At 44.6% G+C, this 24,831-nt stretch overlaps 2 protein-coding genes across 7 annotated transcripts in view; one reads left to right on the plus strand and one right to left on the minus strand.

Moving 5' to 3' along the window:
- Window positions 1-2,037, plus strand: part of LOC8024862 (FH1/FH2 domain-containing protein 3) — a 182,322-nt gene extending 180,285 nt beyond the window's left edge. For both annotated transcript variants that reach the window (XM_042287298.1, XM_042287299.1), the window contains one exon: window positions 418-2,037. In XM_042287298.1, coding sequence (XP_042143232.1) covers window positions 418-491 — 74 coding nt within the window. In that variant the 3' untranslated portion in view covers window positions 492-2,037. The remainder of the gene's footprint in view (window positions 1-417) is intronic.
- Window positions 2,008-23,012, minus strand: LOC115320113 (membrane-bound transcription factor site-1 protease). 5 transcript variants are annotated; one of them, XM_042287303.1, is made up of 26 exons: window positions 22,880-23,012; window positions 22,278-22,605; window positions 22,049-22,200; window positions 21,225-21,333; window positions 20,232-20,311; window positions 19,417-19,534; window positions 19,196-19,306; window positions 18,996-19,105; window positions 17,631-17,747; window positions 17,444-17,511; window positions 17,274-17,376; window positions 16,805-16,881; window positions 16,441-16,515; window positions 15,062-15,371; window positions 10,922-11,104; window positions 10,755-10,831; window positions 10,029-10,124; window positions 9,752-9,831; window positions 9,299-9,334; window positions 8,923-9,204; window positions 8,302-8,379; window positions 8,074-8,217; window positions 7,641-7,763; window positions 6,456-6,582; window positions 5,183-5,357; window positions 2,008-2,349 (listed from the first exon to the last, which is right to left on the minus strand). In XM_042287303.1, the coding sequence occupies exons 2-26, from the start codon at window positions 22,462-22,464 to the stop codon at window positions 2,119-2,121; spliced, it is 3,249 nt and encodes a 1,082-aa protein (XP_042143237.1). In that variant the 5' UTR covers window positions 22,465-22,605; window positions 22,880-23,012; the 3' UTR covers window positions 2,008-2,118. The 5 variants fall into 5 exon arrangements, with proteins under 5 accessions (XP_042143237.1, XP_042143236.1, XP_029836083.3 ...); XM_042287302.1 differs by having other exon boundaries at window positions 5,183-5,360; XM_029980223.4 differs by having other exon boundaries at window positions 5,183-5,360; window positions 8,074-8,379.
- Between the last annotated feature and the right edge of the window lie 1,819 nt (window positions 23,013-24,831).

Here is a 24,831-nt window from a genome sequence, read left to right on the forward strand (position 1 = left end):
TGACCTTTGAAGTGGTAAGTTTTTCACTGACCCAGTAACAGATTCAGAACAATGTCATGCCTAAAACACTGTTTCAGAGTCCTTATTATTCACAAGTTCGCCATGAAAAATGTGTCAATAGCCACTAAAAAGGAGCATAGTTTCACTGACTTGATGCAATTTTTGTAATAATCTCGTACAACAGTGAATTTCACGTTTTACTGACTTGATGCAATTTTTGTAATAATCTCGTACAACAGTGAATTCCACAAGCTTTACCATTGGTGAAATTCGCAAAGACTATGGGATTTTCAAAATGTGGAGGCTTTACAACATCGTGCTTTATACAATCAAGTTAGATTTCTCATGTCTAACCCACTGAATTGCGTCATTTGAAGTGTTTCATGGGTTCATCTTCAGTGTGTTAAATTTTTGCAGTTCGCCGAACCCTGAAAAGCGGATTGGACCTTTCCGAGGACGAGCGACGTTCACTTTCAGCAATGTCTTCGTAGTCTGCAATCAGTTTATGAGCTCACAAGTCTTTCACCATACTGCTTACAGAGATTATTTCTGATAAGTGTTGTGCATCTATCTGTTGGAACACATGCAACAAAAATTGAGAGAAAGTTGATCTCGCAGTCATGACATATTGCCAGATGTATGCACACGCATCTGAAAGCTGCATTATAGAGTTTAGACAGGTAAAGGGTGCCTTTTCATATTTTGAAGTATTTGAAGACCACTGGAGAAAACAATGATGTACTGTATGTATGGAAATGCACCTATATAATTCTACAAACTGTCGAATCTAGTTCTATTGTTAGCTTTTAAATCACCAGAGAATTTGTTTTGTTTCTCACACCATATGGCCATGTGTGTACCCTTTGTATGGCCCTTCATGGCCGCAACATAACTCTTAGTTCTTCGGCACGTAAAATCAATCGAAGGCAACACCAATCAGCGCAAAAAGGCAGAGATGCTAGATGCCAGGGTAGGTGCTGCAGGCCTAAGGAACTGCATGGGAGAGTGGGAGACCGTAGAGTGTGTGATGTGCTAGTTCCCTTGTAAATATGTTGTAAATGGAGTAGTCTAGTGGTTGCTGAGTTTTCACCTCTCTCTTTCATTGGACTTGTGCAATGTCTGAACACGAAAGTAAATTACCAGTCCAGGAGACAGGAAATGGTATGTGTGGTTTGTTTGTGCACTGACCGGTCCAGCCGCGACAGGTTGAATACTTAAACTGGATACTTTGTTAGCAGATTTGTTTTTGTACAGTGAGAAAGGTTATTTATTGTTTTTTGTTCTCAACCCCCCCTGTGATCTATTTTCAGCAATTGTGACATTCTTCAAAGTTTCAAAGCTGTTTGCTGAAAAGGGCTAAGTTTCTTGTGCAGAAAAACCCGAGCTGCTGAGAGCTTACAGGCTCGAGTGTTGTTCACAGTGCTGAGCAAGCTTCCTTTTTTTTTTTTTCCCTTTTGAGTTTTACACAGAGTTGTGACATTTTGTTATTGACATGTACAGTATTAGGTTGTCTTCTCATGCAAATGTGGATGTCCCTTTTTACACCAACTGCAATCAAGCAAACTTCCACAAGTGATAGAGCTATCATCTTGAAAGTGGGGAAACAAAATAAAGTTGACTATCAGGTGAAGAAAAAAGATTGGCTTCAATGTGATACGCAAGGTATACCTGTACCTGATTGCAATTGGTGAAATGGGACACACACGTCAATAATAAAGTTGACAAATCTCTTTGGTTGCTTTACACCAAATGCTTTATGGAAATGTGACTTTTGTGGTTTTCTTCCTCCTTTACGCAAGACTTTGCAGGGTAACCGACAGTCCAAATGAATGGGTAAACAAGATAACCCAGTGTTGTGGATGCTACTGCTTTCTGAGAATTTGGCCTGCTTGAGCGTATTGTGAAACAATGCTGCTCCACATGAAACAAAGTTGACAAAAGAAAATCATGGCTGCTTCTCAGTTCTGCGAAATGCCATCTCACTGAGCTGGAGCAGAATAAGATGTATAAGAAAGCAATAAAAAGTTTATTTCCCAACCAGTGCACTTCCACTCGAAGGAAAAGTACAAACTCAACATTATGTCCTACAATAGTGATAAATAAAATTGCATTGTACGGTCACAGTTCATCCCGTGGATGACGCAAATCAACACTGACATGAACTTCGACGTGGACATGATGAACAGAGTCTTCATCGGCTGGGTCTTGGTGGTTTTGCTGATCCGGAATCCTTCGAAAGCTGCTGTGTTCTGGTTGACAGTATGAAAGAGTGTCTTTTGTACCTTCACAGTCCTGGGAGTCTTCTGCCCCCAACAGGGCATCGTTCATGTCAACCTCTTCCAAAGAGACCTGCGCATGACGTTGACGTCTAATGTCATGCGCGATTATGAAATTCAAGCCGACACCCCGTCACCATCCAAAGAAGTCTGTTAGTCTTGCAGGATGGTTAGTTGTCGAGTGTGGAAGCAGATTGGACGAAACCTTTCGTCAATGGCGAGGAACTTCTTAAACAGCAGCACTTGCTCCTTCGGCGAATGCACAGACACACATTTCCATTTTTTTTTTTTTTAAATCTTGTGTGTTAAGTTTTTCAGCCATGTACAAATGACACAGATTTTCTAGTTCTGGAATCGCAGGATACCTATTTGAGGCACTTTGTCACATCGCTATTCTGGTACAATGAACATTCAGCAAAAATATTTCGGCTTCACTTGCAGAATTACTCTTATGCAAATTAATTCAGGCAAGCAGATAGTGTTCAACATAGAATATGGTACTAACGTCCAAAAATTACTACATTGCTAGTAAAAAAACTGGCTAGTGGAAACGGGGACTTCTTTTTCAGTGACCACCGTCAGCAAGGATTTCTAAGTTGCACGATTGTCTCGGACATCATGTACTTTGGACAATGAATAAGCAGTGAGACCATTGCAGTCGCTTATTTGAATGCAATAAAGAACTGTTTCCAAGTGCACACCAACAATTGCAGGAGTTGTTGGCATATTGGGATAGGCATAGTGCCATAGTGAAAAATGCATTTCGGATGTGCACCAAATCGCCACACCTTCACATCATTGTATAAGCTTGACAAATTGCTTCTTTGTATGGCATCAAGAATGTAGAAATGCAAACCTGCTCTTAAACCAAACATGCTCTGGTGTCAAGGAGTTCACGCTATCCTGTCAATCTTTAGGAAGACTATCTTTTTTCTCCTTTAGGGAGAGACTAAATAATGAATTTGAAGTAGATAGCATTGCTTTGTGAACCATGTTCCATTAAATAAAGACTTTCAAATGAGCTGTTGTCAGAGCTGGACAAACATGGGTTCTCATTTGCCACGTTACCTTTCGCAGTAAAACTGCAGGAAAAGGTAAAAGTTCACAAGATTAAAAAGACAAATCTATTTGACTCTAAAACATTCCTTATTACAAAACACTGCCAATATAGGTGGAGGACTAATATGTGCTGGCATAAGCAAGCAAAGAGCACAGGGGTACAAAACCTCAAAAAGCTGCCAAAAGTGCTATGAGATGGGCAAAAGCCCCAAATTCAAAAATTTTGGCAACACCATTTACTTTTTTCAACTAACAATTTAAAGGTGTAAGACACATCAGCAGACTTCTAAACAAAGAAAGGTCTACAAACCATGATAGTTTCATATAGTTTGTAAGTCATGTTCAGAGGGTACTGTAGTTGCGAGCATTCTCAAGAACTAACAAAAGGAGCATTTTGTAGCAGTCTATTTGATCCTTAAAGGTGCAGATAGTCTGTTCTTGGTGATAACTCATTCTATGGGATCTTAGCATCCCAGAAATCGAAAAATTATGCTCGTGTGACATCTACTTCCCCATTAAAAATGTGATCGAAGTTCGTGCCACATTTCTTTCTGAGCGGAAAAATCTGGAGCACAGAATTCAGTGGCGTGACAACGGGTGCGCGTGACGCATGCCTGTCGTCACGCCGCTGGCACCTCCGCTGAATTCTGTGCTCCAGATTTTTCCACTCGGAAAGGGGCTAACACTAACTTCGATCGAGCATAATTTTTTGATTTCTGGGATGCTGAGATCCCGTAGAATGAGTTATCAGCAAGAACAGGCAATCTCAGGAACGTCTCCAGTGCACCTTTAAGTTATTCAAAATCAGTTTTCTGCTGAAATACTCCAACAACAAGTAAAGCTATACAAGGTAAATGCAAGCTTCACAAGTTCAGGTATTCTCTATAACATTTTTGTGGTACATATAGTGGCATGTATTGGCTCAAAGGTCATCACTTGTACACATGAAATTGGAGTTTACTCTCCTATCTATAACTGGTTGGCCATGTTGTAACAGGGCAAATACTACAAGTGTGAGGGTGCAGGCAAACTGCCAAATAATCCTGTACCTTATTTAATGCTTCCCTAGCTCCAAACCATCTGCGAGGGTTAACATACTGACATGACATCCATCACTTGTTACCAACTGGGTGTCGACCCTCAAAAAAAGGCACGCAGAAAGTTCCATTAGTTGTTAAAAAGTGGAAAGAGCAACTGGAAACAGTGCAGATATCAAGGTACAGAAACTTTCTAGCTTCGAACAACAGCTGACAGTGAAGAGAAACCACACATGTATCTGCAGTAGCGAAACCAGCCTGCTTGAGGGGTGTTGCACAGGTTGCCGCGAAATCACTTCTCAAACATCCCTTCTCTCACAGTGATAGCAATGGCTTTGTCACCGGGTTGATCGACAGCGATACGCCCTTTCACTGCTCTTACCAGTGCCACCCATGCCGTCAGTCAACTCCACTCAGCTTAGGCATGCTGCTGCAGACTCCAAGCAGAGCCAAGGACATGACATTCCCAAACAAAACAAGGCAAATTGGGGGCAAGTGTGTAGTTCCTCTGGTAACGTCCTGCAGACAAAGTAGTATTTGGTTGCAACAGAAGGGGTCGTCACCCCCTTGCACTTCTGGCGGTACAAGCATTCACACTCCACGAAGCAGTTTGCCGACAGGCAGGGACAAAATCCTCCGGCGTGCCCTGCCCTTGCGCCCCGATCTCCGCACCCTAGCCCTCGAAAAAAATCTACGATAGAGCAACCAGAGCACGGCCGCAGACAGCAGAGCCACCAAGGCCACCATGGTACGCCGGGACAGGTTGGCCAAGCGGCGCTGCAGGGAGGAAAAGTACTCTGAGATGCTCACTGCTTCCTGGCTGCCAGCGTCGGCATCGTCTTGGTCGTGCGGCAGAGCCCAGCCGCCCCAGCGCTGCTTCAGGGATGGCATGGGCAGGTCGTCCGCCGTGTCAGGGATGCCGCCCCCTCCCACACCCAGGGGGAGCTGCTCAATGGACAGCAGTTTCTGCGACTTCCACAGGGTGCTGCTGGAGAAGAGGAAGACAATGTTCAAGTCCATCGCAGAGTAAAGCAGTGATTAGGAGGAATGGCGCTTGATTGGCAAGATTTGGGATGCAGACCAGGGCGACTGTATGACATGCAGTAGTGGTGTCTTGCCGACCGTGATTGAATCAAATGCGTCAATATGCATTTAGGCCCATTGATTTACTGTCAGATGTCCGATAGGTGGCTCTTTTCTGTCTACGCATGGCTAGCTATTTACAGGCGCTCAAAGAAACATTTAAGTGACGTAAGTCACGTGGTCGTTATGTAAAAAAATATACCATATGCGAATAAGCTTGCTCAATGTTTGGAAAAATGTGTGTACAGAGATAACTATATGGCTAACATTTAAAGAGTGACGAGATAGGAACATCCACCCCATTCCTACTCTGTATGTATTAGTGGAAAATATGCTCCAGGGCAGTGATTCTCAAATGGTGGTTTGCGGACTCTCTAGGGTCCGCGGCAGCGTCCTAGGGGTCCACGAAGCCCTGCTTCCTGGCAATAAAAGTTTTATCTTTTTCAGATTGAGAAGAAACGTTCCAATTTTCGATCGAGTTTTTTCGTGTGTATGTCAATGAGAGAAGCCTACTACACACAACCCTTATTTATATCCATTTATTAAATCATTATATACCAACTAACCTATATCATCGCCTTCACCTCACCACAAAAGGTCTCCTCCATCATCTCCGCCGATCTAAAAGGGGTCCGCGAAACATCAATGGTTGAGAACCACTGCTCCAGGGCAAAAGACGCCGTGTTCCGGTGCCCAAGCCATTTTTCCCTAATTACCTACAAGCTATGAATTTAGACACCCTTCTGAGGAAGATGCAGCAGTAGCCACGAGTGAATATATATCTAAAGAACTTTCAAAGAGTTGCTCCAAGAGAACCAAGTGCTTAAAAGCATCCATTTGCTACGCAAGGTAGGCTCTGGAATGTTAACACCTAATAAAAAGAGAAACCGTTTATATATTCGTAATGGTAGCAGGGAATAATTGAGAGAGAGAGAAACTGCTCAATAAACCAATGAGGTGCAGTGTTTTGCCACGTTATGGGAAAGAAGCAGTGCAGCACCTGGGTGCAGACTGGTTGAGGGGCAGCGGCACTGCCCAATTGAGAGCCGGGCAGGGAGGTAATGCTCGCAGCTCCGGTACTCCGGGCCTGTTCTGGAGGACCTTTGAGTAACGGTGCAGTCGATTTCCTGGAGCATAAATAATTACTTCAGCACTTTTACACCTCCCAGAATGGCTTTTACAGCAAAATTCAGGAAGAAGTGTAAAACAATTATCAATTCAAAGAAAAATAAACTATAACAGTGCAAAAATCTTATTTGGAATAAAATATTGAATAATAAAAAAAAGTGGCTAGAAGTTTCTACTGAGTGATATAAAAAGCGTTTGCCATCTTTTAAACTGTACTTCTGAGTGCGTCTACATTTAGCGAAGCCCCCGTGTGAGTCGACTCTTCGGTGTGCGGACATGGAGAAAATGGACAGAAGGTAATTTACAAAACGAAACAATGTCAGAACAGGACAGACTGCCATGACCAAGTGAGCCCAACCGTTCCCCCGAGTCATCCCGAACCAGAAACAAGTCGTGGTCAGTGTCACATTCACCCCAAGATGGTAAATACTAGGTACCAGTTGTCACAGTCAACATGGCTGCAGAGTGCATGCACAAGTGAGATGAATAAAAGGAAGTATTTTCTAGTAAACTCGGTTTTTACGTTTTTATCTGAAAATATTCCCGGGATGACCAACAAACAGCAATTCCTTGCACGTCTGTTTTCCTATATTGCATGTGCTGGACACTCCAAATTATTACTTCAACAAAAATTAAAACAAATCTTGCTGGGCATTACCCTGCTTGCTCAGAGCAATTACAAACTCGCTGTTTATGAGAACAGCTCGCACACAGTGGAGTCGGAACGGGGGGTGAGAGAGGCGACTGCGCCTCGCTGCCCCCCCCAACATTTAGCAAAAATTGAGGTAAATAATAAAGGGGAAGGGGGAAAAAAATACCCCCCCCCCCTCGACTCCCGAAAAGTACTGGCACCTCTGCTCACACCGAAACAAGTTGTGTAGTGTGCTGCGATAACAGTTCTGCGAGTTTCAGTCTTGCAGGATGGCAGTGAGAAAGTCAACGAAGAGACCTTGCACACATCTTGTTGCATGTTAATAGTTTCAGGTGCAGGCTCATAGCAACCTGAAGACACACAGTGGAGACCTACAAAAGGAGATGCCATAGAATTTGAGCCCACCTTCCATGCGTTTTGGCAGAAGAGACCCATTGGAAGCTGGTAGCGAGCTGGAGCTTTCGAAGAAAGGCGCTATCAGTCCTGTTGTCGAATACTGCACCAAGGCATGGAGCAGCCAGTAGCATTCTGCACAGCACCACAGGAGCAAGAAATCTCATTTGAAATAATTAGAAAAGCAAGTCAATGCACACTTCAATCGAACAAAAGGAAGCGAGGTCATTTGTAAATGTATGGTCACACTCTGCCTCTCTCCACTTTTAACTGTTGATGGGTGTGGTTTAAAGCATTTTGTATGTTTTGAAACTCTACGCTTACACACCCATCACCAAATTTGCACAGAACTTGAAGATATCCCTCTAAGGTTTCAAACCAGGACTCTCTATCTCTAGTTTTTGCATGCCATGGTAGGAATAGGAGATAAATAAGAAAAGAAGACCTTTCTGCATGTGAGCAGTGTCAATGCAGTTGGAGTCTCCATAAACGGCGATTCGTCCAGAAGATTTTGAATTTCCGGTCTGGAGCAATCCCAGGATGGCCACTCCTTCAACACGTTCCACCTTGTCGTTGAGTACTTCCAGACCTGAGCACCAGGACTTGCATAAGTTTTGTCCCAAGGTCACATTGAACAAGAGCAAAGGATAGCAATAAATTGCAGGCTTCTGACCTTGATTATTGAGTGCCTTCCGAACGAGCAGCCCATTTTCTGGAAACCGCATTATGCTGCTTCCGGAGGCATAGTACACTGTTAGAAAGAAAAAGAAATGAAATGCTTGGGAAACAACATACGCAGAAGAGCAAACAGATCTTTCTTTAATCTAATAAATTAGAAGCTTAAAATATCTCGTAACTTTCCAGCTTTCAGAAATGCATAAAAACCAAGAATATAAATTGCTCCAACATTGTGGAAACTCCCCTCCCCCTCCTCCCCCCTTCTTGAGACCAAGGAACAAAATGGGGACTACTCGCACACAAACGTGTCCTTCATGAGCGTTGTCTCCCGTTTTGTTCCCCGGTCTCAGGTTTCCGCGATGTTAAAAGTTCTCACCTGCACTTTTTCTGTTATTTCTATAAAAAGGTATTTGCTAAATTGCTGACTGCATGTTGAGAACTAGACATGATGTAGAAATGACAAGCACAAAATGCAAATTGTAAAGCAAACAGAAAAGCTAGTCTACAACTACGGAATCAATCGGTTATTTGGTTGCAACACTAAATATGAAATCAGCAGCCGAAATACTATTTCCGAAATCAACCCCCCCCCAATGACCCGAGAAAGCCATCTTACTTCCGTGGTCACCAAGGGTAAATTCACCCTCGTAGACATTGTCCCCAAGGCCAATGTTCCATGAAGAAAGCAAGTCGTTGAGGGCAGGCACATTGGCACCTCCCGTATCGGGCATCCACCACTGATGTGTGTTTTCATCATAGAACTTGATTTTGCGCATCACAGAGACATTGTACCAGTCGGCAAACACAATCAATGACAGGCCAGACTCGACATCACGACGCAACTTGGAGAGTTCCTCAGGAAAGTATTCCTCTTCAGCATCAACCAGCAGCAGTGTTCCTGAAGGGAAACAATAAAGAATCTGTAAGAATCTGCAGCTACGCCTTGTTTGCTTCGAAAGAAGTGAATTATGGCACGGATTCAATCAACTCACCATAGTTTTGGGCATTAAAACAGGTAAATGGGAACCCTAAAAAAAAATATAAAAAATAATTAGGTGAAACCATTATTTACATAAAGCATCTCTCTCTGTATTTTTAGACAAAAGCCAGATTTACTAAAATAAAAGCGGCAGGCACCATCTTTTATTTCTTGCTCGAACAAACATACAAACATTAGGATATGAAAGGAAAGGGTACAAACTGCAAAATCACTTATACCAATTTAGGCATATTTAAAGTCTGGAAAGTGCCAGCATTTTAACTCTATCCAACTTTAGAAAACTCCTTTTTTTACATTGGATTGATCTGATTGTTTCCAATATACCACTGTCTCAACCATTAGAACGGTAATTAAGGTAGTTTCGATTTCAGTTTTGCAACACCTGAACAAATAGGCAGCAACAACACTTTTGGAAGACCGAGGGGAACAATCTCCAAAATCTGACCGAGGACTTCTATATAGTAGCCATGGTTCCGCAAGTGTTGGTACATGTCCTTGAAGTTTGTGTGAATGTGGTCCCCGCTCCTGAAAACATACATCCGAGTTTCAGATAATTTGACCTTGAGGCACATTTGATAAAACTCCAGACAAAGTTCACTGGCAAGGACGAAACAGCAAGTGCTAAGAAGCTGGGAATGGAGCCGGCAACCATTACAAAATGGCAATAGTTGCAGTGAAATTTATCTGAATGGGCATGCAAAAGAATGTAGCGCTATTATTACCAGTCCAGGGGATCGGTCGTCATCTTCAAATTATCCCTTGGAAAGTAGCCCGGAGGGTAGCGAAGGTTATGGTACTGATCCCACAGGATACGTTTGCTGCAAGCCAAGGGTAACAAAGTGAACAAAAGAACTCCTCCATGCCACCTGCAGCCTTGAACCAACATAAACTAACATAAAGCAGTGCAAGCAATAATAACTCGAGTCATGCAAAGAAACCTTTTAATTCCACTACCTCGAGCACAAAGGGTAGTGCAAAAGACACACCAAACCCGCCAAAACCTCCAAATAGGCCCAAGAACTCTTTCAACATCTGACCCTCTCCCTTCCTGGTGAAGATTAAAGTGCACAAGAAAAAAGGGCAACAAGGGAGAAACACACACCACAGACTAGCGCTTACTCGCAACTGATTTATTTATTGTGACCTATACTCCGTGACAACTTTTCTTGGCAATGCAGCGGAAGGTGCAGGCACGCGTTCCCTCTCCCATTTTGAGCGCTGAATAAAGCTGTATGCAGGCTCTCCTCTCCTTGGAAATGTCAAGAAAAGTTGTCGCGGAGTATAGTAGATAAAGAAAACACAAAGAACACTCCACCCCCCCAGATCGGCCGTGCACAACCCACTTCGATAAGAAAAAAGAAATAAATCATAAATCACTACCAACTTTCCACCCTTTTGCTCTCCATTCCCCTAAAACACTTTACAAGATTCTGCAAATAGAAACTGACCTGCGAGGTGGTGTCGGGATGATCTTTGCCTTAATTGGTAACTTCAGATGGGACCTTCGAGGTTCTATCTCGTTTTCCTGCATTCGAATATAACCAAAACAAATCAAACACCCTCAAGGGTCATCCTGCAGCATCCATTGGGCATGTTGTGCAGGTAGTGAACTCACCCCTGGGGGCGATTCCACAGTGAGGGACACGTGTCCCTGGGCCACGCCCTCCCACTGGGCGGCCTCGGCTCTCACCGAGAAGTGGATTGACAGGAATCCAGACCAGGGCCAGAGGACTTCAGGGAACCCAAATGCCAGATCCAAGAAATGTCCATTTTCAGGAAGGTAGGGATGCCATTCGGGCTGCAATGAGAGGCAGGGCTTGTGTCTAAGTATCCACACAAAATGTTTGCACTCAAGCAGACAACTAATGTCCTTGCACTAACACCACTAGGAAACTGTTTGTGGCCTAGCTAACTTGGTTCAAACACCAAAATGGAATGCACAGAAAGAAAAGAACTCAGCAATAAGTATAGATAGCATCCAGTGGCGTAGAGAGCCTCAAGTAAGAGTGTGTTCACCTCAAACCATGGAGGGTGTTTGCAACTTAGTGGCGACATTAGAGATGGACTATTATACCCTTTTTCACGTCCAAAAAATACTTGTCCTGTCAGAACAAAATTGGTGTCTCAAGAAAAGTGTTATTTTACTCTTCGCGTCAAATATTCAAGCATCTCCAGGGCTGTTTATAACCGGAGTTATGTTGAAAAACCACAGAGCAAAATTTTGCAATTTAATGGCGCCCATAAACACGTCACCCCGGGCGAGCAGTTGAACACACTCTTACTTGAGGCATTCTAGTGGCGTAGCGGCGTAGCTAGGCCATCTGGCACCTGGAGCCCTTAAGTCTTTCGCAACCCCCCCCCCCCCACTCTAAGATTGCAACTAGTAAAGCAGGAAGGGGGGTGCCGGGTGCCGTCAGAGGTGGCACCCCCCCACGACTGGGACGCCTGCTACCCGGGGCCCAGGGCCCCCGGTGCCCCCCGTTACTACACCACTGATGGTATCCTTTCAACACATTATCCAACCTCTGTTTTCAGAGACCAACGCTTACAAATTCGCTTCCCTTCAACTTTGTATAGCTGACTGGAACAACCTGGAAGGCACCTTAGTGACATCCTCTCACCACAACTTTGTGCGATAAGTGAATAAGGTAAAATATTTAAAAGAAATATGTTAGTTCCTCATTAGGTTCATTGGTAGTCTTTTCGGAGTTGTTCCCATGAGGATGGTTGTGGTCCCATAATGCCTTACTTGAACATAGTAAAATGCAATTATCAAAAGAGTAAAGCTATACGCACTCCGGAGTGCACTTCGGACAGAAATGGCTATACGAACTCCGCGGAGAGCTCATGCCGCTCGGGCCAGCCTTTTCGAACGGCTCGTGTATCACTGGGGAGCTCGTTCACACAGCCCCCCGCCTGCATTCACGCCGCTTCGCGGCGACAGTATGCGACTGCTAATTACAAAACTTAACCAGTACACGCCGCTTCGCGGCGTCCAGCCGGCAACCCAAGCCCCGCTGTCCCCGATCGCACCTCCGGAAAAGGAGTCCCATACCATTTGGTTCTGCGAAGTTCCGTCGACAACATTAGGTTTTTCTTAGTGTTCATCGCAAAAGAAAAATGTCGTGAATATCGTCAATTGCCTCGACAAAACAAAATGTTCGAGAAAAAAAAAAGAAAAAAAAGTAGGCCCACCGTGGATCGAACCTGCATCCACTTGGGTATAAAGCGGACACCTTAACCCCTATGCTATGCTATGCCATCGCTCAGAAAACTCGTGACCATTTAATTTATACGAGTTTAGCGGAGTGCGTATAGCCATTTATGTCCGAAGTGCACTCCGGAGTGCATATAGCTTTACTCTTATCAAAAAATTAAATAACTTCTTTCCAAGTGGAAGTTAACATTTTTGCCACAGCACTATAGTAGACGCTTTAAACATGCGCTAGATTGAGCTGCTATTGTCGACCTTCTCTTGTCTCACCGAAATGCTGAGCCACTGACGCGGGCATTGTTGAGCCTCCCCAAAGGCGTATGCTGGGGAGAAGGACGCAGTAGCACCTAAAGCAGCAATAACCTGTACGGCTGTGGTAATGATGAAGTGAAGCGAGCGGAATAAGGAGGAAACAAAACTGGAGGTCGGTTATAGCGGAGTCCATGTACAGCTGTCTGAAAGTGTCTATTAGCCCCGAGAAGTTCGCGTGGCGCCCCCTTGCGGCGAACCGGGGTGACGTCACGGCGAGGAGAGAATTTTTCCCCGACTCGGCCCGCTCGCCCTGTGGAGGCTGTGACGACGCTAGCTGATGGCGCGCTCGTTTCTATTTAATTTTTTTTTGCCGTGTTTTTCGTAGGAAGTGTAAATTTTTATATGTGCCTTTATTGAGGTATGTCCTGTTGCTACATACGAAACTTCAACCAACATTTTAAGCATGGTTGACAGGGCAGGCAACGCATGAATCACAGCTGGTATATGAAAATAAAGACATATGGCCACAATTGCAGGAGCATCACTATAGATTTACATCTCGCACAATAAATGCTGCTGATGGTCTGAATGAATTTGCAGGTTACGTATATTTTCTTGTACCTCTGTTTTTAAACAAGATCGCCGAAGCAGGAAAGCTGCATGCTGCTCGAGCAACATGTTAAATACAGTCTGGGCCATGAAGAGAGAATCACAAGTACGACAGCCCAAGTGCAGGGGCAAAGTAAAAAAAAAAAACAAAAAAAAAAAACAAGGAACATTTATTATATACATTGCTTGCATTTGACCTCTGCTGGATTCGGATAGTATTTCAATGGACTACACGGGTGGTGTCTGGACTTGTTTATATCATCCCTCAAGTAATGTATAACAAACGTAAGCGAAGGTATCTAGCTCGTTATTAGCCCCTTAAGCCCTAAAATTGAGATTTTACTTAAATCGATTGTCCTGAAGCTAAAATACCAGAAGCTTTTCTCACGCAGACTGTCGCCCTTCACAGGTTCCACATTTTCTGCTGCTTTAGTGCTGCATCTACCACTGGACAGACGTTCGAATGCTTACTTTTACTCCTGTTTTCCTCTGTTGTCAGAGAGTCCAGCTGTGGGGAGTTTGGAGGCTGAGGAAGCTTTTGGGGACCTGCAGCAGTTTCTCTTTTAATTGGAAATGACAATTACGACTAAACGGTGTATTTTCGGAATACCCAAGGCTGGAATAAAGAATGCCAGGAAAAAGTATAAACATTCCATATTACGGCACTATTGCCGTGCATAGTTTGGCAGTTCAATACATATCATACAGACAACTGGGGGCAATTCGGCCGTTTTTGCTGCTACCATACAAACTAATTTCCAATAATTGTGCAGCTTCTAAGAAATATGCCTGCATACGTGTATAAACTATATAATTAATTCACGAAGAAGCTACATTTATGTAAAACAACCCTGTTCCACGAGCACTTTCGAGATCATCAGACTCAGGGCCTTTAAAACATCTGCGAACCAGCGCATGCAGAGTGGCAGCGCAGAGTCAGGGTCGCGAGCTAATTTGCCAACCACCCAAAGGCCCATGATATAAATGCCACTTCAAAGGCCTTGAAAGCGGGATGTAAGATTGCCTTAAATCATGAACGTGCAAGGAACAGAATTCCAACGTCTGAAACACTTGCGCCACCGCTTCAACGACCCCTCGCAAGATTGCCTTGTGTCGTGTGTGGACGGACGGGGAGGTTCATCGGCGGAATTGCATCCGCCGAAAGCTTTCGAGATTTGTAACCCAATTTTAAAGGTAAAAGGGACAAGCAGGCTTATAAAATGAACGGAAGCACGTCAATATCGGCCTGACCCAACGTCTTGCACACCACGTAAACGAAGTCCAGCTTCTCGAAGAGCTTGCGGCACACAACGCCAAACCAGGAAACCGGTGCTGGGAAGCGAGCCGATGCGAGATCGCGGAGCAGAGTACTCCCCCTGACGTCACAGTACACCTCAACCAATCCGGGCGCGGCGACCGCAGCGACGCTTGTGTTCGCTCTCGGGGCTAATAGTCGGTGACAGGTCAAGAACCCAGGGCAAGGTGAAGGAGGGCTGGGGAGGAGGGAGCAGATAGAATGCTGGAGAGGAGGAAACATCCCCCTATCTCCAGCATTCTGCCTCCTTCCTCCTCTCCAGCCTTCCTTTCCCTCGCCCTGGATTCATGACCTGTCACCAACTATAGTCATGCTGTGATTGCATCCCCGTGGCTGCCCCTCCTTCTCCCTGTGCCCGTCCTCACCTTTGAGACAATGCGTCCTGACACGCCCATGCCGTTGAGAATGGTGATGTTGGCGATCACCGGCAGGGAGCTGTGGTAGAGCGGCTGTGTGCAGTAGGGCCACATGTAGGGGCATTCACTCAGGTCCAGGTAACTGGGGCTCAGCGTAGCCTGTGGCTTGTAGTTAGCCAGGGCCTTGTAGGCTCCCACAAGCTGGAGTTTCCCCCAGCCCTGCTCGAACATTGGGAACCCTCGAAGGCGCCCAGCCGATGCCATCAGGGCTTGCTTCACGCTGGCTGGATTCAGGGCTCCTCCCAAATGCAGAGCACCACTGTGGATACAAGTGCATCGTTCAGGGGTCAGAAGAGTGTCCTAGGCAATTTTTACGAGACATAACTACAAACCTATGCTGCGGGCTCTTTATAACGAGTTCATATTTGGCGATGGTTAACGGAAGCGTATTGCGCAGTGCTTGGCTTTCATTATTCACCAGCACAGATAGACTGGATTTTCGTAAATCGTTGCTCAGTGTTTACGCGATCACCAACACACTGAGTGTTCGCCGGTGGATCGGTCATTATTCAGTTGCTGGCTAAGCCCAGTCACATTCCCAAAGTCTGAGATTAGGAATGTGCCATCATAATTGACCGGGTACTAAAATCATAGTCACTACAGTCACTGGACAGAATGAGAACGACAGGCCATGTTTTTCAAACACCCGGCCTCCAGCACGCACCCCATGCCTGCTGCTGTGCTTTGGCTGCATGCGCATGCTTGAGGTGCCAGAGATGCCGAAGCGTTATCGAAGGTAAAAAGCCCGTGCTGGAAGCAGGACAACTGAAGCTCCTCTCTGCCATCCTGACCTTAACAATGATTATAGTATAGCGCACTTTTGTCAAAAACAAAGCAATACACACGTCACTATGAAGTTTAGGGGCACAGTACTTTTTTACATTTACGTGAACATGTAGAGAAATCCCTAAAATTCTTGGCTGAAAAGAGAAAAGTGGCAAAAACATGGTAGAACTGCAATGATGCAGCCTGGCTTCCAAAGAGGTGCAAGTGAAAGAATGCAGGCAAGCTGGTTGGAAGACATACTGACCTTGAAACAGGCAAAAATGAAGAGATGGGCAACACAAACACGCCTGCAGTTTATTCACCACTGAATGGGAATGAATATCTTTTGACAAAAAAGGGCAAAATGAAAGAGGGCAGGACTGTGCAAAACTGAATAAGGGGTTGTATACAAGACACAACTGCACCATAGAGGCATATAAATATATATTTATACACCAACAAAGCACAAAAGTCTGATGCCCCCTAATTTTGCCCATCTTAACTTAATAAGTTACTTTACTGCTGAGCAGAAACAAATGAAGCAAGAGTTACGTATTGTTTACCTCATCAGCAAAGTGACGGCCCCAGCAACCACTGGCGATGCAACACTTGTTCCCGAGAGTGATCTACAGGAGCCTCTGTTGGAGAACCGACAGAAAATAATGCTGGTTACAAGACTTCCTCCCCGTTTGGGCAAATGTGTCAGTCTCAAAAATAGTACCTCAGTTTCATGGAACATTTCTACCCTAAGAAGCCCTAAAAATTTGAGAATAGAAACACAAGGCAATAATGAATGCATGCGCAAAACAACTATCCTCCAGCCTTCATTCAATTAGAACATGACAAGTAAGGAAACCACCCGCAGAAAAGAGCAAGCAAAACGCTTGTCAAAACAAGCAAGAAATCAGACATAATTCAACCACTTACGAAACAGCCGACCCACGGACTGAAGAGCCGTATGTGACAATATCAGGCTTCAATCTTCCATAGCCTCCTGGAAGCTCCTACAACACCACAAAATTTCCAGATTTCATACACGTACAGACCCGTCATATTACGTCTTGCCTAATTAATTTTCTGCACACTGCTGCAGATGCCAAAACCAGTCATCACTGTCAAGCTAATTGTCAGGCAGGCTTCATTGCATTCATTACTATACCCTGTTGTAGGATGAGCCCCTGCTGCAAAGCCCTCCACTCTTTCCAGTTAAGCAGAAAAAAAAGTGGAGAGGAGGCAAGGAGGGACTCGTCTTCTCTCCAGTGTTTGTTCTGCCAAAATGGCGAGAGTGGAGGGCTTTGCAGGAAGCGCTTGTCCTGCTTTTCTTCACCTGCAAAAGGGTATAGTAATAAATCATAATCCTGTTTACATAATATCTAACAAGAAAAAACCCACTAACCCAAGTGGTCATTCCTCGTGATGAAAAGCGAGCAATTTGATCCTCGAAGTCGATTCCACCGACACCAATGACATCCATCTGGTCACCAGGATTGTTCAGTGTCCTAAAAAAGAGGAACGGTTAACAGGTCCAACTTTCACGTGCCCAACAGAAGGATCACATGTACTTACCCATACAAAGGGCCATCATTTCCAATGGCAGAAATCATGATGACGTTATTGGCAGTTAACTCCCAAACCTAAATGGAAACAGCCGAAATGTCTTTAATAAAAAAGGAATTGGTTGCTCTATAAAATATTACAAAATACAAATGTCACAAAAATAACATAAGTAAAGGATTGTAGGAAGAAGATTCACCTTGTCCACAAATGGATGATCCATGAAGTCAGGCCCTCCAATACTCAGATTAAGCACATTGATCTTTTTTAGAATGGCATAATTGAAGGCATCCAGAAACCATGATGTGTAGGACATCTGTCAAGAAAGATAACTGTATGCATATGCAGCCTTGCATGGTGAAGGTTCAGATCTCACATATAGCAAAGATAGCAATAAAGATCAGGGATAATGTAGGGCTAGCCAAGTAACATAGGTAAATATTCCATATGCCCCAAAGCCCTGCAAGTCATGCATTGCCTCTCGCCCTAACAGATCAAGCAAACTTCTCCTGATCCAACTAACCATAAAAACTGTACATTGTCTAGTTTATCATGCAGTGAGTAGCTGAGCAGGCATTTTATGTGGGACATTTCATAAAATTTCAGTTCATTGAAACAGTTTTGCTTTAGCAACAATTTGTAATTCGACAAGAAACATTCAAACTAACATTAGGCACATTTAAACGTCGGCAATGTACTCGTGGATTATGAAAGAAAGATTTCCTTATGGTTCTATAAAATTCGGAAACGAACATGCATGCAAAACCTGCGTGCCTCTTATAATCAGTGCACGCAAAACACCATAGTTTTCTGCCTGTCAGGATGGGGGTTCCTCTTGAGACTAGTATTTTCTTTCCTTGTCCCCATGACCACTCCTCAGTACTCATGATCCCAGACCTGGTCCCCACTGAGAAAATCAAAACCCTACCGTAAAATCCGAAGAGATAGCCCACCTAACATCAAGAGCAAATCGGGTGAAAATATGGAGTGGAATAACTTTTGGTTAACAATCAAGAAAAGTAAAATAAATTGCTATTATTAGGTTGTGTCTCTTTCAAGCTTGTTATGGTGGCGAGGGGGAATGAAGCAAAGATGACTGTACTTCCCAGTCAGCAACGCTTGCTTATATCCTGCCACAGCTAACTAGCCGCATTTACGCCGAGGCCATCATTGATGCCAACACTACCAGGGGCGGATTTAGAGGGGGGGTCCGGATGTCCTGACCCCCCCCCGCTTGATTTCTGCATGTGTAAAATTTAGGGCGTAAAACGAGGGAGAGGGGGTTCCTAAACAGATGGTACGCTGACCAACACCTGACCCCCCCCCCCCCCCCCCCCTCAAAAATTCCTGCATCCGCCCCTGAACACTACTATTACTAAAAGTGGGCTGGGCTATCTTTCAGAGTTTGAAAAAAATATAGCAGATCAAGCCAAAAATAGGGGTGGGCTATCTTACGCGGGTGGGCATCTCCGAGGATTCTACGGTATGTCCCTGCCAGACAGTACACACTAGTCACTTGCACAAGTTAGAGGCGGAAGCTTAATGCATAAATTCAACAAGCTACCTGGTTTTTGGTGAAAACCCTATAAACATGAAGCTCCGACTCTGGAGCAAACCCCAGGCAGTCTCTGCTGCTAGCGATGACTCCAGCCACAAAGGTGCCATGCCCCAGCCCTGCAGTTCAAGCAAGCCCACTAAAATCCACTCATTCACAAATGCCACTTTTGACAAAAGGTTATAAAGATTACACAGGCGGAACTGTACCATCGTCAAGAGTCTTCTCATTTGTCCAGTTGGTACGCTCTTTTACCTTCTTGAAGTGCGGATGATTCTTGGGCAGACCCGTGTCAAAGACGGCAACCTTCACATTGGCACCTAGCAAAAGACAGAACAGCAACAAATAATAGAACTTAGATATACTACAATGATTCTCCATTCGGCTACACGAAGCTAAAATAATTGGGGGCAAACAGTGGTGAATATACCTCGAATGCCAAGGTTCCAGAGAACGTCGGCCTGAAGTGCTTTTGTGATTTGCCTGGGGATGGTACGCAACAGCTTACGCTGCTGGTGGCGTTCCGAGGACTGCCAGAAGGCACTACCCTATAATTGCAAAACAAAACAAGTTCCTACTAAGATGCATTTGCGCAATGCAGTTTCATAAAGACTAATTACATGGGGGTTTCAGAGCCAGACGTCTATTAGGTGAAACATTCAATGGTGAAACCAAGTTGTTTTGGATACACAGCAATTGATGGTCATATTATGTAAAGCCCCTGCATATGGAAAGGTAATGCAATTAATAGGCCAAAATTTTCCTCCTCGTTTGTGCCTTCGCTCAAACATGGCGACATGTAGCTGAGGGATACAGAGGCCGGGAGAGGGGGAAGGGGAGCCGGTCAATCACTGCGTCACAGGAACATAAGTAATGCTGCGATTGGTTGGTGCCTTTGCTCGAACATGGTGGCGTGCAGCCGAGGAAGAGAGAGGCCGGGAGAGGGGAAAATGGGATGGAAAAGGGGAATCACATAACTTTTCTGTGTATATAGGGACTTTAATATTACATTGTCAGTGTAAAACACAACACCAATTAAATCAATACAACCAACATGATACATTTGACTTTATCTTCAATGTTGAGCAAGCTTGAGTCATTCTGGGATTCTTACCATCAGGGATGAATGATATAGGCACATTTATCAATGAGACCTCTGCCAAGAGGTGTTACTCAACTTGATTCTCAAACAAGAACCCATTTCTTTTTTTGGAGTTAGGTTAGGCAATATCCAAAGCACCTTACCCATGAAAGGCTGTTGCGAGTGGAGAAGGGACGCGATGAGTGCCAGCAAGAAACATCCTCACAGAGAGGCTCTTCCGAAACTGAAATGAGAGGTTTTCAGCTCAGAGGTGCAGCTGCGGCTAGAGATAAAGGCCATTCCTACATCTAGAAAAGAATGACTACACTCCGTTTCATCTTACATCTGGTTGCCGCAGTGGATGTTACAATCCATCAGAGCCAATCGGATGTTACAATCCATCAGAGCCAATCTGAGGCCGTGCGAGTTTCCCGCAACCCTATGCGAGAAGTGCCACGACGTGCGAAAAGTGTGATCACGTGCTACTTTTCCAGAGCTGGATTAGCTAGGATGGCTCGTAGCATCCGCTGCAGTCAGAGGTAAGGTGAAACGGAGTATAGCCTCAAACCTTGTTTAAGGCACAAAATGAGTCAAGAGCACAATATGCCGCACTACTATATAAACACTGTAAATAATAGAATAGCTCTCTCTGTTGCAAGTGCTCGCTAGGTTTCACGCAGCAGCTTTGCTCACAATACATGTGCGACAACTAAAATTAAATAATGCAGATTCTATTCTAACAGAACCAGACCATGATTGTGATGGAGTCAAAAACAGAACGTTGGAAAGAAATATTTCGTTATCCAATGCATCACAATGAGATCAAGGTTAGTTTAAAACTGCAGCTAAAAAGACTTTTGAGGTAAGGTGTCCTTCTTTCTTTCAAACTATCAATTAACAAGAATTTCTCGGTTCCCAGGGGTTTGTGCTCAGTTTTTCTCGCTCCACAGATGATAATCCAATTTAATTTTCAAGCTTTTTATTGCGGCGATAGTGACTCTGGAAATGTTCCACTAAGACAGGCCTTCATACCAGACGTCATGATCATGTATTCTGTTCCCGACTTATGAGATCTACTTCACACAAGCCTTGCTTTGACAAGCACAGAGCACAAGGGGAACTTGCACTGAACTAAGACTCAAGCAGAAAATACTTGCCATTAAGAAACTTTAGCGTTCTTGTGACTGTCCGCTGAGGAGTTACATATTTTACTAGTGGATGGTCCCTGAGGGCTGCAAGACCTTCTTCGGCACTTCCTTCAAACAACTACAAAAAATAACACAATAGTCAAAGCAGTGTTACAGCACATTAAACTTCCAGTAAAAATGTTGGACACCCCTGTAAAGATATCACAATACACTCTACAATATTGGAGCTAATGAAATACTTTAGAGCTGATTAAATCCCCCCCAATCACACCAAACTGTAAGAATATAACAAGTTCCACACTCCACCTGAAGAGCAGTCAAGAACTTTTCACTTCAACTTGAAAAATTTTTTTTGTTTTTAACATGTGTGCCAACAACAATGGATCATGTAACTATGCTCCTGCATACAATTAAAGTGCAGTGATTTGATAAACCAACTTCAGTTCACTTCAGTTATGCAACTGCTGCTGTGACACAGTAAACTAAAAAGGCAGCACAGAGCTCACAAAACCACAAGGATAATTACAAGCTTACAATAATAAGCGCTCCACTCGCATATGGGAATGCATTAGTTTGAAATTTAAGAAAGAGCAAGTATACAGCCAGTATGTCATCTGTGATTGTGACGTTGAGAGGAATGAGAACGTTGACACATTGAGAGGAATGAGAACAGTTTCATTACTTTTCATGTGCCACCACACTAGTTTTATAACTTCAGAGCCTCGCGCTTCAGAGACCCATAGTCCGCACACTTGAGAGGCCTGCATCATAAGGTAGCACACGACACAAAAAGAGGTGGTGTGAAGATGTTGAACAAGAGCCCCAAAACACACCCGAACAAGTTCGAAGTCGCTGGGAAAATCGGCCGCTGCATTCTGACGTGGGAGGCGCTCCCACGCTTCAATTCCAGATCCTTTGAGAGCTGCCGCGATGAACTGGTCGCGCGCGTTTGTTCGGTAGTAGTGCTTAAACGTGACGATGTACTCTGAAAACAAATGACACCAAGCGCCGTTAAGACTGGTCACGGGGCGCGAACAAGCCCACAAGACAAGAGGCACGCACCGTTTCGCACAACTGATGTAGAGTATTGAAGGAGTACTGTTTGCTCAGGATGAGTGATGTTGCAGATAGGATCAAAGCGATGCATGCTGCCTATTACCCCCAGCGGAGCCGCAAACGTCCACAGGGCGATCAGCCATGGCAGGAGTAGCGGACTTCGCCGTCGTTTCCAACGGGCCCGCAGTTTCATTGTGGATTGGAAGCGCACTGAAAGTAGGCAGTGCGTTCTTGGTAACCTCACAAGTGACCAGCATCTTTCCCAATCATGGGTGTTCCGTCGGAGTCTTTTTCAACGCGGGACTTCCTGACGCGGCCGACTCGGCTTGGCAAGCTGAAATTAAAAACAATAAATCGAAACCGTTCCGCAGAACACAAAACAGGAAAATAAGCTACTAAACACGCACAATCACAGAACAATACGAGGAAGTGTAGTCAAAGTACAAGAATCTCACACGCAAAATAAAAATAAGAAAAAAAAAAAAAAGACAGCTTGCTCCAGAAACTTGCCCGCGCGACCTCGAAGTTAGCGACGATCGGTTACAATGCTTGCAGCACATCACTAAGCTGTTGAGAGCTTTAAACTGAGATTCGACCCTTATACGTACCTCATAAGAACGTCTTGCGTATTTAGAACAACTCAAAACGTGAGATATACAACAAGAATTAAGGCAAAAAACATATTAATTTCGCTAACGTCCCTGACTCACGCAAACAAGCGGCCATTTTTAAAGAAACTGCGGAGTACATTGTTGCCAAGAGAGTTTTGCATTCTCGTTAAAGCTTTGCAATAATGGACCACTCTAAACATTATATATCTTCAATAGCTGATATATTTGTTTGATCTCTAGGTTCGATAAACGTTAGTGAATTACGAATAAAACACAAGCTAAACTGATTACTGCTTGAATCTCTTCTTCTGAAATTCAAAGACTAATGACAGCTATGATCAAAATGAACACTTTTCCGAGATTTTAAGCGTTTGAAGCCGATTATTCGATTGATTGGAAAAGCCGGGAGGTGCGCATCGATTGATTCGGTCGTGTGTGTACGCGTTGTCAGCTAGTCTGACACTGTCACCTTCGGGTCATCTGGGTCATCTGGCAGATTTGAATATGGTTTTAAATGACCCCAGCAGTGGCGTCATTTTCTTTTTCGGGGGAGCGGAAAAGGGGGGGTGTCTGAGGTGGCGGGGATGTCCATGACTTGGAGAGAGAGAGGGGGGGGGGGGGGGGGGGGGGGTCAAAATGCACGTATGTATTATAGGAGAACATAATAGCAATAATATCGCTTCAAGACAGGAAGGAGAGTAGGAACGAGACAACACATTGTGCTAACTTCGACTTCGTTCGTACTCTCGTCGCTATCTTGAAGCGCTATTATGTTCTCAAAGTTTCAGTACCAACTCGCCCAAGAACTAAGCCCAAGAATCCGCATTTGGGGTGGGTGGGTGGGGGGAAGGGGGGTGTTAAGCCTCATAGCCCCCTCCCCCCCTCTCTCTCTGGCTACGCCCCTGGACCCGAGGGTCATCTTGTCTGGGTCATGACCACCATCCTGACCAGAACCTACCAGAACTCTTGCCGTGACAGGTGCCACTGCTCCATATAACTAAAATAACTAAGGTTTTAAGTAAGGCAGCGATCGGTAGAGACTTATAATGCGTTGGCGTCGATACGAGAAATTCAAACCAACTCTTGCCGACGAGTCGATGGCGCGTTGTCCCTTAGAAGAGACCGCACAAATGACTTTCTTAACGTATCGCGTTACGATTTACTAGAGAGGTGCCCGTGTGGTGCATTTTAGGTATAAATTTTTTAAAGAGTGAATGTGCACGAGTAAAATAATAACGGTTGTTCTCCACGTACGCGGCGCTTGTAGTGGCGCCTGTCTACGCACGATGCGCGTGTGATTTGCGCCACACTCAACAGATGGCGGCAGCAGTCCCAGACGATCTTTTTTTTTCGACTCGAGCCGCGTCAGCTTTTTCGGTGTTTGTTGTCAGTGGACGATTTTTCCATTATGAAGCACATTAAATAGACAGAAAGCTAATAAAAATGGTAGTGTGCTTTCAGCGAGGGGTCCACTGCCGTCATCTGTCGAATCAGCAGACTGTCGTTTGCTAATATTCGTTGTCCAAAAAAAAAAAAAAAAAGAAGTTCGTTTTATTTATTTTTAAAGGTTTTATACAGAAAATGCACTATATCCGATCACATCTGTAATGAACTGTATTGCAGTACGTTAAGAAACCGACTTATGCTTTCCCTTTAAAGTGCCATCGGGCAGTGGCGTACCAACTTGTTTTTGAGTGGGGGGGGGGGGGGGGGGGGGCGGTGCCCTTGGTATTGGGGAGGAGGACAGACCGTGACGCCCCAAGCGGTTAACCTAACAACTACACGGATGGGGACAACAAATACAATGACGCAGCGCTCGGCTGACATAACCGAACGCGGCGTCAGCGTTCGACTGGAGTTCGTGTTCTCCGGCGAGGGGGAGGAGGGGCTCTTTTGTTTCCACGACGGCCTGCATGAACAATGCAGCATGCACGATCCCAGCTTAGCAC

Source organism: Ixodes scapularis, unplaced genomic scaffold (genome assembly GCF_016920785.2).
Source record: "Ixodes scapularis isolate PalLabHiFi unplaced genomic scaffold, ASM1692078v2 PGA_scaffold9__187_contigs__length_104089568, whole genome shotgun sequence".
Classification (NCBI taxonomy): Eukaryota; Metazoa; Arthropoda; class Arachnida; order Ixodida; family Ixodidae; genus Ixodes; species Ixodes scapularis.

Bases quoted from the DNA above. Each gene is read 5' to 3' on its own strand.
- LOC115320113 (XM_029980223.4), bottom strand. From the start codon at position 22,464: ATGAAACTGCGGGCCCGTTGGAAACGACGGCGAAGTCCGCTACTCCTG. The intron at 19,307-19,416 runs GTATATTCACCA...GTCTTTTGCTAG, and splicing joins CTGGAACCTTGGCATTCGAG to GTGCCAATGTGAAGGTTGCC. The intron at 17,377-17,443 runs GTAAGTACATGT...CCTCTTTTTTAG, and splicing joins AATGATGGCCCTTTGTATGG to GACACTGAACAATCCTGGTG.